The sequence below is a fragment of the Scylla paramamosain genome, chromosome 33, assembly GCF_035594125.1.
Source record: "Scylla paramamosain isolate STU-SP2022 chromosome 33, ASM3559412v1, whole genome shotgun sequence".
NCBI lineage: Eukaryota > Metazoa > Arthropoda > Malacostraca > Decapoda > Portunidae > Scylla > Scylla paramamosain.
The window spans coordinates 1,164,543-1,183,182 of NC_087183.1; the positions used below are offsets into that span (position 1 = coordinate 1,164,543).

General features: G+C 40.6%; 1 protein-coding gene across 5 annotated transcripts in view; it reads right to left on the minus strand.

The window, feature by feature from the left end:
- Positions 1-18,640, minus strand: part of LOC135089521 (antifreeze protein Maxi-like) — a 175,091-nt gene that overhangs the window by 62,618 nt on the left and 93,833 nt on the right. For all 5 annotated transcript variants that reach the window (XR_010261518.1, XM_063985116.1, XM_063985119.1 and 2 more), the window contains exon 2: positions 15,548-15,676. Coding sequence is in view for 4 of the 5 variants with exons in the window: in XM_063985116.1 (XP_063841186.1) it covers positions 15,548-15,676 (129 nt within the window). In the remaining variant the exon portion in view is untranslated. The remainder of the gene's footprint in view (positions 1-15,547; positions 15,677-18,640) is intronic.

Consider the following 18,640-nt stretch of genomic DNA (forward strand, 5'->3'; position numbering starts at 1 on the left):
CTTTTGCTGTTGCCTTGGTCATATCAAAAGCCTTTGATAGAGTCTGGCACAAAGCTTTGATTTCCAAACTACCCTCCTACGGTTTCTATCCTTCTCTCTGTAACTTCATCTCAAGTTTCCTTTCTGACCGTTCTATTGCTGCTGTGGTAGACGGTCACTGTTCTTCTCCTAAATCTATTAACAGTGGTGTTCCTCAGGGTTCTGTCCTGTCACCCACTCTCTTCTTATTATTCATTAATGATCTTCTAAACCAAACTTCTTGTCCTATCCACTCTTATGCTGATGATACCACCCTGCACTTTTCCACGTCTTTTCATAGACGTCCAACCCTTCAGGAGGTAAACATATCACGCAGGGAAGCCACAGAACGCCTGACTTCTGATCTTTCTAAAATTTCAGATTGGGGCAGAGCAAACTTGGTATTGTTCAATGCCTCAAAAACTCAATTCCTCCATCTATCAACTCGACACAATCTTCCAGACAACTATCCCCTCTTCTTCAATGACACTCAACTGTCCCCCTCTTCTACACTGAACATCCTCGGTCTGTCCTTTACTTATAATCTGAACTGGAAACTTCACATCTCATCTCTAGCTAAAACAGCTTCTATGAAGTTAGGTGTTCTGAGACGTCTCCGCCAGTTTTTCTCACCCCCCAGCTGCTAACTCTGTACAAGGGCCTTATCCGTCCATGTATGGAGTATGCTTCACATGTCTGGGGGGGTTCCACTCATACTGCTGTTCTAGACAGGGTGGAATCAAAAGCTTTTCGTCTCATCAACTCCTCTCCTCTAACTGACTGTCTTCAGCCTCTCTCTCACCGCCGCAATGTTGCATCTCTAGCTGTCTTCTACCGCTATTTTCATGCTAACTGCTCTTCTGATCTTGCTAACTGCATGCCTCCCCTCCTTCCGCGGCCTCGCTGCACAAGACTTTCTTCTTTCTCTCACTCCTATTCTGTCCACCTCTCTAACGCAAGAGTTAACCAGTATTCTCAATCATTCATCCCTTTCTCTGGTAAACTCTGGAACTCCTTGCCTGCTTCTGTATTTCCACCTTCCTATGACTTGAATTCCTTCAAGAGGGAGGTTTCAAGACACTTATCCACCAATTTTTGACCACTGCTTTGACCCTTTTAAGGGACTGGCATTTCAGTGGGCATTTTTTTTTTTATTAGATTTTTGTTGCCCTTGGCCAGTATCCTTCCTACATAAAAAAAAAAAAAAAAAAAAAAAAGGAAGTAATTTTTGCAGCAGCAGTGTGTGCAGGCAATGGAGCAGCGGGACGTGGCATGGCGGTGAAAGGCATCTGTTGCACGCCACATGGAGCTTCCCACACCGACTGAATGCCAGCGACGAGCAAAGCGAGAGGGTTTGCTTGGATATTTCAGAGATTTTGAGCAGATATCAAGGTATATAAATGTCTAGTAAAAGCAAGGTAAGATATCCAGCAAGTTGTGTGTTTGTTATTGGTTTTAACAGGGAAAAACTTGGCAAATTATATTCTTCTTGAGACGCACGTGTCTTACTCTTAGGTTGTATTCCTGTCATTAAAAACAAGCTAAAGAGACCACTGCTTGACATCTTCACTGTTTCTGTATATGCTCAAGGGAAAGCTGAGCATCCATTGTATATATTCATAACGTGCAAGTGCTCAAAGAATGCATGACAGTGTTGTCAAGGCTGTGGTTTGCTGCAGTAACTGCGACCCAATATTACATTAGTTTTGCCATTATTTGTTGTTTATAATCCGGATTTGATGTTAAACGTTTTACTATCACGAAAATTTTAGTTATGAATTACACGTTTCAGAAAATCTTATTAATTATGAAAACAAGATAGGAGAAAAGAAAATGTTTTAGTGTTTTACAGGCATCCGAGAATAGCAAGAAAAATATGTTTTGTCCTCATGTCTATAGTGGAGTAGCATGACTATATTTTTGGGACATTCTCTTATGTCTGTAAAATACTATAACTTTTTTTATAATGTGAAGAAAATTTTCTCCAAGAACAAGGAAATATTTATCAAAGGCTCGATTATAAACAAAGGTGATCACAATATTTTGTATGGCTCATAATCGTGTTCTTTTTACGGTTGTGTGATTCTCGCTTTATAATTTCTCCAAAATATAAACGTTTTCTAAGGTTTAGATTCTGTAGTTTTTTTTTTTTTTTCTTTCAGTGTATTCCGCGTGCGTCATCCACTGATACTGCTCGCTATTATTTCATCATGGCATTCACGAGGCTACAAACATTGTATATCTCAACCTATTTTTAACCCCGACAATACTTTTTTTTTTTTGACTGACACTGTTGTGTGTGTGTGTGTGTGTACGTGTGTGTGTGTGTGTGTGTGTGTGTGTGTGTGTGTGTGTGTGTGTGTGTGTGTGTGTCTGTGTTACATCTCCAGCACTCTTCAATGCCTCCTTCTTTGTCTTCTGCAGTTGCACTAGCTTCTTCATGTTAAACTTTCAAACCCATATTTTTTTTGTCCTTGCGTTCCTATTCCTCAACAAATCTACATATCACTACGTCACTTTCCTGGCGCATGCATGTGGGCGGGCACTTCGAAAATAAAACACTGCAGCACACGTTTCCAGCTCACCCGGCACCTGGCGAGCAGCAGTGCGGGTGAGGGCTGCCTCTGGTCATTTCAAACACTACGGGGCCACGTCTCGATAGTGGGCACAGCAGACGCCACTTCCGCGCAGCATTTTATCGTCAATACGCCACAACACAGCAGAGGCTGGTCTCCGTGACGGTGCTTCAAGGGTATTCATTGTTTTTTTTTTTTTCATCTTTCTTCCAATTCGGTGCATTCAATTTGCACCTGCACAATATTCCATAACGGAGTGAAAGGGAGTCACCGAAACCTGCCTTTGGGCGAGAAGAGATTAATACACTACTATTATATACGTGTTCTTGTATTATATATGATACTGAAGAGGAATAATCCTCCTCGGCGGTAAATGATTAACTAAGATCAAAATGACGTGTAGTAAAGGAGAAATACCAGGCCAGGTCCTCTACCCCAAGAACTTCACATTGCCGGTGGTAATGTAGGCGAGATGAAACTTATACGTGCAGAGGACACGATTCCCTTCAAGGAAGAGAAGTAGTCCGGTTAATTAGATATGTCCTTCTATGAGACAGACATTTGTGACGTCTCTGGCACGTTTGTAATACAGAGGAAAGTATGTAAGAGGCAATACATTCAGCAGTTTTCCTCAATCGTTAGTGTCCTGATCTGGTGACAGTCTTCCTACAAAACCTGACACCTGATAGGCTCTAGGCAGATTAAAACATTTAAGACTGAAGGGAAAAACGTTGAACACAATGGACGTGAATGCTGGGGCTTACTTCACTATGGACCATGACTTGACGTTTGGAAGAGAGGAAAGCTTTGAAGAGTTACAAAGGCTGAGTATGGAGTCTTGGCTCATCACAGGATTTAAGGCTGAGGGAAAAACGCTAAATACAGTGATGGGTGTTGCAGGTTACTTCATTTCTGGTGTTTTTTTTCCAGTGCTTTGCCGCCATGATTCGCGCCAAAAAACATTCACGCTTCAAGTTTTCTGCATCGTGTTGGAAGAGGGCGAAGTGCGGCCTGTGGTGGTTTTTGTTATGCTTGGGTGTCTGTTGGATGGTGGTGCTCTTCATGTTACTGCTTCATTTCTTTCACTGCAAGACTTTTTTTTTTTTTTTTTTTTGCTTCGACTTTTTTAGTGCTAAACATTTTTGTCTACTTTTAATTCCCTTCCTGCTACATTTTTTTTCTCTCTACTTCAACCCCTTCAATACAAGACATTTTTTTTATCTCTCTCTGCTGCAACTCTTTCACTGCTGGGTGATTTTTTTTTCCTTTACCCCTTTCAGTGCCAGACAATTTCCTTCTCTGTTTTAAATCTTTCAGCTGCTAGACATGTTTTTACTGCTTCAACTCTTTCACTGACAGACTATTATTTCTTCATCACCTACATTTTTATAACAATTACTTAGGACATAAGAACACAATGGAAGCAGCAGGGAGCCAGTAGGCCTACACGTTGCAGTCCCGTAAGTACACCCGCCTATCATTCTCATTCACAATTTAATCATATCTTCTTTAAAGCTCCCTATTGACTATTTTGCACTGCACTCGCTTAAATAATTTGGCATGCTAGAAAAGATTATATCAACTTTCTATTCTCGTTTTTTTTTTTTGTTTGAATGTTAACAAAGGATGACTGTAGCAACAAAAGGGATATTTTTTAAGAGTAGATAACTTTATTTTACGTGGAGAGAGAGAGAGAGAGAGAGAGAGAGAGAGAGAGAGAGAGAGAGAGAGAGAGAGAGAGAGAGAGAGAGAGAGAGAGAGAGAGAGAGAGAGAGAGAGAGAGTAACGGAGATGGCAGAAATGCGATTAGGAAGAGAAGAAAAGATAGGACTGACTGATTGAAAAGACAGAAAAAAGAGAGGAAACGAGAACAAAGGAGAGGAAAGGAGAGAACAGAGCAGATCAGAAAACAGAAAAGCCGAAGTAAGGCGAGGCGAGGCAAGACGAGGCGAGGCAAGGAGAGGAAGGGAGAGAAAGGGAGAGGAGATTAAAGGGTGGGCGAAGGTAAAGGAGAGTAAGGGAGAGGGAGGAGGAGGAGGAGAAGGGAGGGAGGGTGATATATGCAAATTTCATTGGAATGTATTATAATAACAGAAAAAATGGCCAGGAAAGGAAAACTGAAAAATATAATCATGGTGGAATCAATTTAAAAATATAAAACAAAATTACGAAAGGAGAAAAACTGTCTGCGACCAGTAATAAAATAAAAGCAACGAAATTGATAAAGCGAAAGAGAAAAAAAGAAAGTTGAAAAAAGATAAGAAATAAGTCAGTTAAGATCGAGAATGTTACAAATGGGAGGCGTAAGAAAAAGACGAGAAACGAAATAAAAAAAAAACAATACAAATGAGAAAGAAGGAAAAAATGAGTAACTGAATGGAAAAAGAAAATACTGGACGTCAAACAGAGAAGAGAACACTAAATATATGAAGTACGAGAAAAAAAAAATCCTGGAGGAGGAGGAGGAGGAGGAGGAGGAAGAGGAATGGCGGAAAGTGGAGGAGGAAGAGGGAGAAGAACGAGGAGGAGAGAGAAGATATAAGAGGAGGAGGATGGCAAGGAGGAGAAAAAGAAGGAAACGAAGGACGGCGAAAGAAAGGAGCATGAGCATGAGAAGCAAGCGCGGAAGGAAGGAGTAAAAAAAAAAGAAAGATGGAGGAGGGGAAGGAAGAACACCACGAGTAAGGAAGGGAAAGAAGGGAGAATTGAAGGATTCTCGACTCTTGTCAGGAGTGTCTCGTGTATCACTGCCTCTTTTAATCGAGTGAGGACGAGGACGAGGCGACGCGGCACAGGAGAGATGGTAGTAGCGGCGCCCCTCATCCCCTGAACCCACCCATCCATTTCCAACTCAAGATACAGAAACAGTATTCAAAATAGTGCCCTTTCCTTAGTAAGAAGAAATAGTGAAGTTCTCTTATTACTTCCGAGCCAACCCAGATCTGCCCCCTCTCTTCTTACAGCCATTTGAGTCCAACTTAGCGCCGCTGGAATCATTGCCTAGTGAGTATTAGGCGAACTTCCGCATGCATGTTATTCTTGCAAGGAAGTGCCCGTGTGCGCCCTCACAGGCAGGAGACGTGTGCGATTAACTCCTGGCCTGAGAGAGAGAGAGAGAGAGAGAGAGAGAGAGAGAGAGAGAGAGCGAGGAGAGAGAGAGAGAGAGAGAGAGAGAGAGAGAGAGAGAGAGAGAGAGAGAGAGAGAGAGAGAGAGAGAGAGAGAGAGAGAGAGAGAGAGAGAGAGAGAGACATAAATAAACATACATCAAATGTTCAAGCACAGAAGACCTAAAGTTTAGGCTATCAAGATCTAAAATTTGATCTATTGTTTCTGAAAATAGATATTCCTTGATCGTCAAGAGACGGGCATCTGTTATTCTGCACCAGAGTGTTGTCCCTTGAACAATTCGCCTGTCACTGGCTTCCCGAGGCAATGCATTATTACAAGGCATCTTCTCTTTGCGTCACATTAGAGCTTCTGTTACTTTTTTCTGTTTGACTCAGATCCAATTACTTCAAGGTTTCTTCAGACAAAGAGCCTGTATCCGTAAGAAATATTGAACGCTGTTTTCGCAGTTTCACAATGGAGGTTTCAGATTGATAACAAATAGTAATTGTGAAAAGTGTGGAAACTTTTCTTTCAGTACAGAGTGTCAAGGAAGCTTTCTATAATCTCGTTATGTCTTACTAGTAATTCATTTCTCAGTCCATCTGAAAAATGAATGTACGTCCCCTGCTAGCACGAGCACGAGTCATGAATAACTTTGTAAGTAATGACTGGCTGTGTAGTGCTCCATCAAAACTAAATAAAATGTGCTGGAATTCAGAGAATGGCAGTAAAGGAAATGAGGTGTACAAAGAAGATGGTTTCATGTTACCCTCAAGCAGTTTTTGTTATGAATTTTTGTTAATTTTACTTTACTTTTTTTTTTTACTTTACTTCAGTAAGAAGTCTTTTACAATAATTGTAGTCAGTGGATTGATCGTCAAAACGTGTTGAGATAAGAATAATACGAGTAAATTCACAATCGACGATCCTTCAAATAACAACAGTTTACAAAATTATATCTAGTAAGTTAACTATAGATTTGGTTCCGCGAGTAACATACCGAGCTGTCCATTCTGGTCTTAGCCGAGTAACAGATGCATCGATAATCCTTATGAATATCAAGTAGCTTAACTCGTAAACCACTGTAGCAACCAGTGTCTGCCAATGTGTTACGCTATTAAGAATATCTGCAGGACAGGAAAGTTTATGAATGACTGCTTTACTGCGGGACGGAGAGACAAACGATGCGAGTGGAAGCAAGATAAGAAAATCGTACTAAGCATTTTTTGCTATGCATAAGACGGAATGATAAAACACCACTAAAAGAATAATGAATGACTGACGTTATGGGATGAACTTTACTTAATATTCTGGAGCAAATAGTCACTTGTAGTGAAGAACACATCCATAGATTATCGTTTCTTTAGGATTTCATTAAATATTTTGCTAACAAGTTAACTTACATACGTATATATGTAGGTACTGTACAGAGACAGGGCTTAAATAAACCGGTCACAAGTCAGTGAAGCTTCACGGCATGGAGACACCGAGGTTTTGAGGCAGTGAGATGGCATAAGAACCTTTCATAGGGCCGAGTACCTTGTCCCGAGCAAACACGCCACAGTCACGTTCTTTGTGATTAGTCTTCTCTCTTAAAGTCCATGGTCTGCTAAAAATATGAGTGATCATATTTGGAAACAGATTACCAACACATCAGAGGCCTTTTGATCGAGGGAAAACACTACTCACAGTTCAGTCAAGTTCTGAGCAGGACTGTACGAAAAATAGGGGTCCATATGTATAATGTCTTGTACTAAATTATCACCATTGTTACATTATACAAATAATTACATAGTCATTCACTTTTTTCATTATTTAAATGTACCAACAAAATGCACTGACTCGAAAACTTCCAACAAAAGACTGATGAACCAAACACTAAAACGTCAGCTGTTATTATTATAAACAAAAACATTCTATTACATCGCTTACTATTCATACAGAGCTGCCCTTGCATCACAAGATTAATTACAATGTACCGTGTAATTTGACTGGCTAATATATTGTATGTACAAGAGCCGTTAGACATGAAAAAGAGATGTTTTATAATTTATGAGCAAGTAGTAAGCCGTGATGAGGAAGCCGTACTCTTCCTGTTATAGAAAAAAAGTATAAATTAAACAAGAGTGGCACAACAATCACAGCATTTCTATAGAACTTGTCTTTTCCTGCATATTCTAGAGGGAAAGAGACAAGGAATAAAAAAAAAATAGTAAAAATGAATGAATGAATAAATAAGATAATCCAAGGAGAAACAGTCCCCTCTGTTCCTCCCCACCTTGCAGGAATGACATGCCTCGCGGGAAGGGTACAAAGGCCTGCACTCTAGTCCCTCTCAGTCGTCATGAGGGACCCACCAGCCTAACCAGGAAGGACCCAGTCTGCTAAATCCCCGCGTCTCAGGATGGACAGCACTACAGAGAACAACAATGACAATGAAAGTTATATGAAGAGATAAATTATTGTTATTGTTGTTATTATTATTATTATTATTATTATTATTATTATTATTATTATTATTATTAATTACTATTATTATTATTACTCTTATTATCAAGCTCATTATTATTGTTAATGAATTAATACTGTTCTTATTGCTTTCACAGTTATGAAAATGATATTAAGGTAATTATTACTGAGATAATTACTATTTTTGTTTCTGCTGTACTACAACGGTACATCATCACAAACCACAGATGAACAAAGTCATATTGCAGAGAAATAGTGGAGGCCTTGTACAAAATTAACTCCTCAGAATGCCTTGCTTTCCAACACGTTAAACAATACTGTAAAGTCATTTTATACTTTTCGGGGAAACAAGACGAAAAGGATTTAATTTCTTTAATTTTTATACTAGAAGCAGAAAATATGATTCTTAAACGTGGTCAGCTCCCAAGATTATTTTAGATTTCAGATGGCCAGACATGATTAATCGGGTTCTCATGGATGTTTTCCTACTGATAGTGTAGTAGAATTCTCGCTAACCTACTAATTAATAATGAAACAACCTGGACAACCACCATAACTCTCACTGAAGTCAGTAAACAAAAAAAAAAAAAAAAAAGCCGAGATTAGAGCCCGAAACGTTTATGAACACCAAGAATAAACCAGTCACACCTTGGAAATGACAAATGCAAACAGACAAATGCCTGCAACAGAGTTAAATCTATTCACCCAAAAATCAGAGAACAAACGAAGAATTACTTGTAGTTTGTTTACAAGAGTGATTAAGCGTTGCGGCAGAGTAATGAAGCACTCATGGCGGAATAACCCCTCACAACATATCTTATAAAGCCTTGCTTTCGGTCCTCTAATGGAGATTCCTTCGTCAATACCGGCAGGAAGGCGAGGCGGCCTTCCCTGACCCAAACTCCTGCTAGAACACGTTGTTGGATGTAATATACGTAACTACCCGCCTGGTGCGCCTTCCTACAAATGCCTCTTGACTAAGCGACTTTAAAACGAAAGCTTACGTATTTGATAATCAGTAAATGTTGTCATGCAGTACAAGAAGCGGAGAAGAGAATAAGGCATTGAAACTCCAGCAATGTAGTCTTTTCTTGTTAATATTCAGAACACTGGAAAATTTATTAGCATGAAATCTCCTTCCCCCCCAAAAAAAGAGGGGAAAGTATTTTTTTTTTTTTATCCTTAGGCAACATTACTATTTTTAAGAAAGTGTAATGCAAAAAATAATAGGCAAAAAAAAAAAAAAATAAATAAATAGGTGATAATGAAAAAACAACTTTCGAAAAAGTGTTAAATATGATCCTGGGGAATATAAAATAAGAAATTCAAGTTTTCCCCTAAATCTTAAGCACAAAGTTATCTTATCTTCTCCTTAGACCTGTAGATACTCTTCCCTCTTCTTCCCTTCCTTTTCTCCCTCCTCTCCGCCACACCATCGTTATAACACCTAAGCAACAGATAAACTTTCCACTCAGTCCGCTCCTCGTGTCCCACCCAGCCCCTGCTCGATCCTCCATGTGAAGGCCCCACCTCGTCCAGCTCAGCCCATCCCTGTCTCTTCCATCTCGCCAAGGGAAGGACGAGTATGCGAGGCGAGCTGTACTTGGCGCCGGCCCCTCGTCCTTCTTCCAGGGAAGAGGAGGAGGAGGAGGAGGAGGAGGAGGAGGAGGAGGAGGAGGAGAACATGCAGCAATACTTTCTTGATATGTATTTTTTTTTTTCTCGTTTTTAGCGCCTTTGTACAAAGCAATGCACAGAGAGAGAGAGAGAGAGAGAGAGAGAGAGAGAGAGAGAGAGAGAGAGAGAGAGAGAGAGAGAGAGAGAGAGAGAGAGAGAGAGAGAAATGACAGAAATTACACCATTTCCATAAAAGTACAATCCATGGGACTCAACGGCCTACATGTAGTCCAGTACGTATCATACTCGCACGTGTGAGCAGCACCACAGGCGAGGCCACACTCCCGCCCCGCTGCGTCACTGTGTGGCGGTGTGCACGCTTCCAATAAGTCACGGACGCATTGACTTGTGACAGAATTTATTGCACGACACTGGATGGCATCATTTGGATACATATTGCATTCCACAACCACGTGAATGAATACATTGCATTACATTACAACAACACCGATATTATCCAGTCATGTTATGATGCATTCGGGTTTTTTAATTCCATAGTGGGATCAAATGAAAGTAATTTACTTGATTTGGTTGTAGTGAAGCATTTGATTTGTCTGTTCCATGTCAGTTTCTATATTGTCTACAGAGAAGTATTTGTGGCTCTGTTAATCATTCCATTTAATACGAGAGAAAGAAACATATATATATATATATATATATATATATATATATATATATATATATATATATATATATATATATATATATATATATATATTTTATTTATTTTTTTCTTTCTTTTTTTCCGTGCTCAATTCAAACGCCAGAAGAGATCCAGGTTAAACTCTCTCTCTCTCTCTCTCTCTCTCTCTCTCTCTCTCTCTCTCTCTCTCTCTCTCTCTCTCTCTCTCTCTCTCTCTCTCTCTCTCTCTCTTCGCCTTTAGAAAGACAATAAACAACTGAAGGAGAGTCCGGTGTTTTTATTAATTATTTTGAGTCGGCATGAGGAACTTCCAGAAAGTTAATTTTCTTTCATAAATCTAAAGTTCAAGATAATTAGTTTCCTCGAAAGGTAATTCACTAAAATCTACTTCACCTGAAAAATTATTGACGGCTAATTTTTTTTAGTTTTTTTGTAACTTTATATCCATCATTACTTGTAAGGTTTGTTTTTTAATTGAAGTTTTAAAGATAGACAATTTGTGGCCCACTTTTGCATATCTTCTACCATTATTCCTGTTATAGAAAAAGAATAAATTAAACAAGAGTGGCAGAACAATCACAGCACTCCTTATGAACTTGTCTTTTCCAGCATATTCTAGAGGGAAAGAGACAAATAATAAAAGAAAAAAAACAGTAAAAATGAATGAATGAATAAATCAGATAATCCAGGGAGAAACAGTCCCCTCTGTTCCAGCCCTACCCTGCAGGAATGACATGCCTCGCGGGAAGGGTACAAAGGCCTGCACTCTAGTCCCTCTCAGTCGTCATGAGGGACCCACCAGCCTAACCAGGACCCAGTCTGCTAAATCCCGCGTCTCAGGACGCGGGGATTTAGTATTATTTCCCTGGTTACAACTTTCCTGAATTAAGTAAATGGATGCTTCCCATTTCCCACGCCTCGATGCATAAGACTTATATTTGCTCATAGTATGTCCAATTTACTTATGCATGTATCTTCGCTATCTTCGCTCTCTCATATGTTTTACTGATAAACTCTGGAAATCTCTGCTGCTTCTGTTTTTCTTCTTCCTACGACTCAAACTGTTTCACAAGAGCAGTACCAATAGCTCTCCGAAACTAAACTGGCCAGCTTATGGGAGCTACATATTGAGCGGTGTGTCATCTCATTTGTGTAGCCTTAGCCAGACTCCATGACTCACAAAAATAAGATATCTTTTTGAATGAGGCAGTGGACACGATAGGTTTGTTTCTGTTATAAGAGACCATCACTCGGCCGCTCAGGTGACCCTGCGTTCACAATATAAATGACAAGGTACACATACACAATCACGAGTGAAAGTGTTTTAGATAACTGTACGAGTGTTCATTGCAGCATAAATGAAATCTTGTGCATTATGGATCACGAGTTTAAGTCTTTTAAATAAAAAAAAAAAAAAAAAAAAAAAAAAATATATATATATATATATATATATATATATATATATATATATATATATATATATATATATATATATATATATATATATATATATATATATATACATTCCCTTGGACTGGTAATAATTTCCTTCATGTTTCTGAACACTTTTCTTCACAATTCTGATCATGTTTTATTATAAGCGAGATGAAATACTGTATTCTTTATATGACAGTAATTTCAGCACTTGGAAATTTATCAGGAAGCAGTAAGGCGGCTGCGGCAGAGTGCACGTAATGGCCGCCATTACTCCTGCTGCCTCCTGTTTCTCGCCGCAAACTGTTATAGGCTTGTGAGATTTTTATTCCTGTCTAAGGAGGAATTTTATATCGCCGAAGAAATAACTTTTCCAGCACACACACACACACACACACACACACACACACACACACACACACACACACACAGACCAAACCAGGCAACGCAGAGGTAAAGTAGAAAGACGGTGTTTGTCTGGAATTCGCAGTGTTGTCACGTCCTCTTGAATGCTATCCATGAGCAGCATCCGCACACACACACACACACACACACACACACACACACACACACACACACACACACACACACACACACACACACGGGGTTTATTTTCTAATTCTAATTTATCTAAATATCTAATTTAAAAAGCCAGCTGCTGTTATTTGAGTTCCGCCCTGCAGCAAACAAGCCAATATCGTCCTGAGACCAGTAACTGTTGGGCGCGATTGGCGGACCGCGTCTGGTAGACAGAAAAGTGACGGGCAACTTTGAGAACGGTTTATACTCGCGGGCAGAGCTTTGGAGCCACTGACACCAGCTGAGAGAGAGAGAGAGAGAGAGAGAGAGAGAGAGAGAGAGAGAGAGAGAGAGAGAGAGAGAGAGAGAGAGACAACAGACTGGCGCAACAGCTCCAGCGTTGGACTGCTTGGAGCACCACAGGAGAGTCGCCGCCCTGACGGTGCTACACAAGGCACAGGTCCAGCACGTGCCGCACCTGACGGACCTGAGGGCCACCTGGAGGAGGTCTGAACTATGCACGAGGACGGTGCTGAGCAACGACTCCCTCTTGGAGGTCCCAGGTCCTACTCCACCACCCACCAGCGCGCCTTCACATCAGGCAAATGTCCACCCAGCAGGCAAAGGTTGCCGCCCACTGATGGCTACATCAGCAGCCACCTTGATGTTTATAGTGTACAGCGTGCAGTGTATAGTCAGTAGTATGTGCAAATATGTGGACAGTAGCGTTTGTCACACGATAGTGTAAACTTTAGGTACTAATATGTCCTCCCTAATTATATCACTGCATTTATTGAAAATGTTCAGAGAGAGAGAGAGAGAGAGAGAGAGAGAGAGAGAGAGAGAGAGAGAGAGAGAGAGAGAGAGAGAGAGAGAAAGAGAGAGAGAGAGAGAGAATCTATACAAAGAGATACGAGTAAATATTGAAAATTGTAAAAGCCTGTCACCTTACCAACGACTGGTCTAAACACTACAATTCTTAGTAACCCTGGAATTTCCAAAGAAAGCAAACGATGCGCGTGTACACATGAAGCAAAACTGTCAGCGTTCCTTTTCTTTACGTGGTCAAAGCTGCACTTAATGCGATTTTTAGTGAACGTTTTTTTTTAAAAGCACACGTGTTTGTGTTTGACGAGTATCTCCTCCACGTGACTTCATAAGAAGACGCAAATGTAAGTCGATCAAGCACTGCCTTATAAGGATAAACACCTAACTGTAATAGCACCAGGTGAGTGGAAAGCCGCGATATCGAGTTCTCAGGTAGCCAGGTAGCGAGGAGCCGTGTGGTGGTCTGTTCCCTTTGGTGTTGTTGAGAAAAGGGAGAGAAAAAAAAGAACACGAAGAACGTAAGAAAAGGAGTAAGATAACGAATCGAGACAGGAAATTAGAGGAGCAACAGGAGGAAATAAAGATGTGAAAGAGGAAATTTACGTATTCTGCTCCATCCACCACCTCCCATTTTTCTTCCTATTCCTCTTTTGGTAGGACGTGAGGAAAACGATGGTGAAGGTAGTACAGAACAAAAAGACACACTCCTAGCCCTCATGACACACGAGGAGGATGGAGCAACGGATCAAGGCTATAAATGTATTACATGCTGCACTGTGTCCTGTTTCCTAGACTACTCCTCAGGGCACATGTATGCGTGTCAATTGTTTTTAAGTCTTAGAGGGAGTGGCAGTATACGTAGATGTGATACAGTTGACTGTAATCCCAAGCATTGCATCATTTTATCCCTGACATTTAACAGGCTCTACTGAAAGTTATTCGTGTTTTTGATGAGTGTTTTCATAGTTGTAATGATAATTTAGCAAGTATTTTTCATTAATGTAATAAAAAAATACACAAAACAATGCGGTTCATCGATGGCATCTGATAACAGTTCCAAGGAGAGAACAAACCATGGTGAACCGACACAAAAGACGCAGAGATGTGTTCGCTCTCACACCAAGAAAAGGGAAGCATTTTTAGTAATCGTCCAGGCGCGGGTAAAATGAAATGTCCCACTGCCATATTACCGAAGCAGTAATTTCCTAAAACTATCAAACTTTAACTCATTTCACAGCTCGGAAACAATTTAGGTCGTTCACTGCTACCAATCTTTGCTAATGTCTCTTTAATGATGGCAGCCATTCACTTGTAAGCCACGTCAACTCATTTATGTTAGAAAATCGTTGTATTTTTCCTTTAATATATGAAAGTACTTGTTTTTTTATGGATGAAAATGTTTTGACTTTATTCATAATTCACAATGCATCACGTACACAGACTTAACTGTCTGAGACCGCACACTGTCACGCACACCATTAAGAGGAACACCGCCGTCTGAAACAGGAAGAAGAAACGACCTCATAAAAAGTAAACAAAAAGAGGAAAACAGAAGACCCAGACAGTAAGCAGAACACGTCAAGGAGTGCCGATTATGAAGGCTGCACTCCCACCCAACAACTCAACTCCCCTTCTTAAACGACTGACTGCCTGGCTCAACTTTCCTGCTTGTCGAATGTGCATTCATTTTACACAATATATATATATATATATATATATATATATATATATATATATATATATATATATATATATATATATATATATATATATATATAGACGTGCAAGCTGTGTTGCAATTCACGGCAACCTCCATGCCTCACCACTTCTACGAGCAAACTAACTGACTGAATACCAAATGACACCAAATAACTTGCATATCAGTAATTATACATCATCACTAGCAACACAAGATACTTCATGGGCGACCTCACCCCCCCACCGCTCTCTCTCTCTCTCTCTCTCTCTCTCTCTCTCTCTCTCTCTCTCTCTCTCTCTCTCTCTCTCTCCAAACAAAGACTAGACCTGTACAAAGACCAAAACACCGCTGCAACATCCCCGTGCTGCCTATAATAGGCAAACCGACACCGTGCACCAAACGTTAACAAAAAACAGCAGCAGCAGCAGCACCATCTAGCAGACATGACACACAACATGAAAGAAAACGGGGAAAGCACTGACAAAGAGAATGACAGACGCACCCCACTTCAAGGTCTCGTCAGCTGTGTCAAAAGAGAGAAAAATAGCGGAGGGGGTAAAAGATAAAAGCCATACCTGACATGCTGAAGGACTTTGAGGAGGATAGGGGAGAGGGGACGCCGCAAGTGAAGGCACAAGGGGCACTGGGGCCGCTGGTGGGCGCTGGCTGGCGGCCTTCCAAACTATATATCTTGATCGGCTTGTCTGGGAGGGAGAGAAAAAAAAAAAAAAAAGAGAATTCTTTTAGTTATCCTTCGTCTTTCCCTGACTCGTGACACCTGAGGCCACGATAATGGGCCCCGCGGGTGTCGCTAATGGTGTGGTGGTGGTGGTGTGTGAATGTAAGTGTGGTGATGGTGGTGGTGGTGGTGATGGTGTTATCAAAGGTGTGGTAGTGTTGGTGGTGTGGTGCAAATGGTTACTGGTGTCGCAGTGTTGTTTTATATGAAATGTTATAACATCCTTAACCCTTATATTCCGGTGATTAAACTATTTTCCCATAAGCCATGACGGGTAAGAATCATAAACCTAGAAATTGTCAGAAGACTGTTTGAAAACTAATATTTTTTTCTCTGTGTTATTCTGAATACAATGATGTACTTTGTAGCTCCATGTGATCTCTGAAAAGGTTAGTTATGGCTTATCAAGGATCTCGCTGTGTGATCCGTCAACCAGAAACAGCCCGGAGAAGACACACACACACACACACACACACACACATAATAATAGGGAAGGATCTGAGATCCTTCTCTATTATCAGGCTGTCCGTGTCCTTCGCTCTTATCAGGTCCCTTGGCTCTTATGAGGATGGTTTCCACACGGCGGGTCGCTGGGGTTGCCAAGTGTCGCCCTCAGAATGGGAGAATAGCTTAGTTACCGCTAAATATACAGAGCTAGTGGCAACACTACGGGTGGAAACAGATGCCAGACACTTCCACGCGCCATCTGACTCGAGAAACCGCGCTTGGAGCTCAAAATTGAGGCGCGAAAATTCTTTATTACGGGAACGATCGCCGTCGCTACGGACGCACTGATGCAATCGTTCATATATGATCACTGGAATGAAAGGGTTAAATAGCAGAGGTAGTGCCTTACTGCCTATATTTAAAGGGATGGAAAAGAAAATTACAAGCATGACTGCAAACTAGCAAAATGCACAAAAGAGTTAAGTGCACAGACATTACACAGTCTCAAGAGATGGCTGGATAAATTGATGGATGATGATGACAGATGGCCTGGCCTGGTGGCGGAGAGCTGTCAGAAATATTGATCTCATATGTACATCGAAAAGCATATCTAGAGAAAAAGATGTTATGTGGTAAGCAGTAGTTGTGTTCTTCTTCATTAATATTGTGTGAGTTTTAAATGTGACAATGAAGCCACGTGTTGGGAAGTCCAGTTAGCAAGAATCGGCTTTAAGTTGAGACCCTAGATCTCTATTTCAGCACTTCATCCACCATCCGAACTCCATTCCAAAACTGAAATTACAATGCGCTTTAAGTCCTGCATCAATGTAAGGTGGAAGTGTTGAGCCAAGGCACTGCAGGATGAAGGAGAGATAGAGCAGTGAGTTATGAGCAAAGACGTGAGATAAGTCGCTGTCTTCAATTTAAAACCCATCGGCGGATGAATATTATGTCTTTTCAACAACAAAATCCCTTTACGGTATATATTTAGGAAATTTTACGTAACAATTTCCTTCTTCTACAGCTTTATTTCCTATATATACGAAAATAGATCGGCATGTGGGAATTATACACATGCTGCATCCAACTTTATTTCACGGTTTCATTTTCCAATACGCCAATAGGGGGAGATAAACGTGCGGTGGCAAATTATGTTAGGGAGAGTGTATGGGTGTTGCAGTGTGATAAGGCCACCATTAATACTCATGTACACTCACACACACACACACACACACACACACAAATGCATCCATCCATCCCTTTTCCTTTCCCCCCTCTTCACACACACACACACACACACACACACACATCCCATCGCCTCTCACGCGTGTTTTACAGAAAAGACACACAATTCAAAGCTATCTTATTCACCTGTGTAGTTACTTTCAACGATATTCACACTAACACATATACAGACAAGCTCTTCAACAGTGCTTCCATCAGCCAGTGCGCCTCCCTTCCCTCATGACCGCCTGTGTGATTTGCAGGGATCAATTAATGTTTTTTTTGTCTGAGTTTTTTGTCCGTATCCTTTTGTGCGATTCAGACACCCGTATTAGCATTACGTTGTGAGCTGGACTGGAAGGCTAATTCACTCAGACTGTATGGGCAAGTGATGCTTTTAGCGGTTCACGGGATTTGGTTTCACTGCAATGATTAAATCGGTGGTTTGTTTCGGGTTCATTAGGTTCATTCCTTTTTCAATTGCTTGTATTTGAAGTCTTATCCGGTAGATAGAATTTGGCGGTGGTAGTGGTGGTGAGAGAGAGAGAGAGAGAGAGAGAGAGAGAGAGAGAGAGAGAGAGAGAGAGAGAGAGAGGCAGGCAGGCAGGGAGACACAGACAAACGAATAGATTGACAGATAGATAGTTAAACAGACAGACAGACAAACAGACAGACAAACAGACAGACAGACAGGCAGACAGACAGGTAAAGTCGATGATCTGCTTGTCCCCAGTGGTCTCATTTTTATATCTATGGCATGAATTGTGATAATCTAGCACGACCTTTCGTTGTCAGTTATGAAAAGTGTTACATAATATCATCAGAGGCTGAGAGACTGCTACTTTAATTGTCGTTATTGTGTTATTACAGTTACGTTGTTATATCAGATAATGAGTGGTGAAAAAAAAAAAGCACAGGATGGTACAAGATATATATATTTTTGTAACGTCCTCATTGTCGAACCGTTATGGAAATAAAGATCTACTGCTTAATCCTGCATTTTCTCACCACAAAAATCTACTCACCACACTTAATAAATCAAGATAAAAACCCTTAACATAAATGTAATATTTTGAGTCTACATGAAGCTTCCTTATAAGACCCAAACCAGACACACACACACACACACACACACACACACACACACACACACACACACACCACATAACAAAAAAAAAACTTTCCCCTTTCCCATTTCCCAAGCAAACGCAGAATCTCTACTTGGAATTGCCGAGAAAATATTTCCCCCGAAGATAAG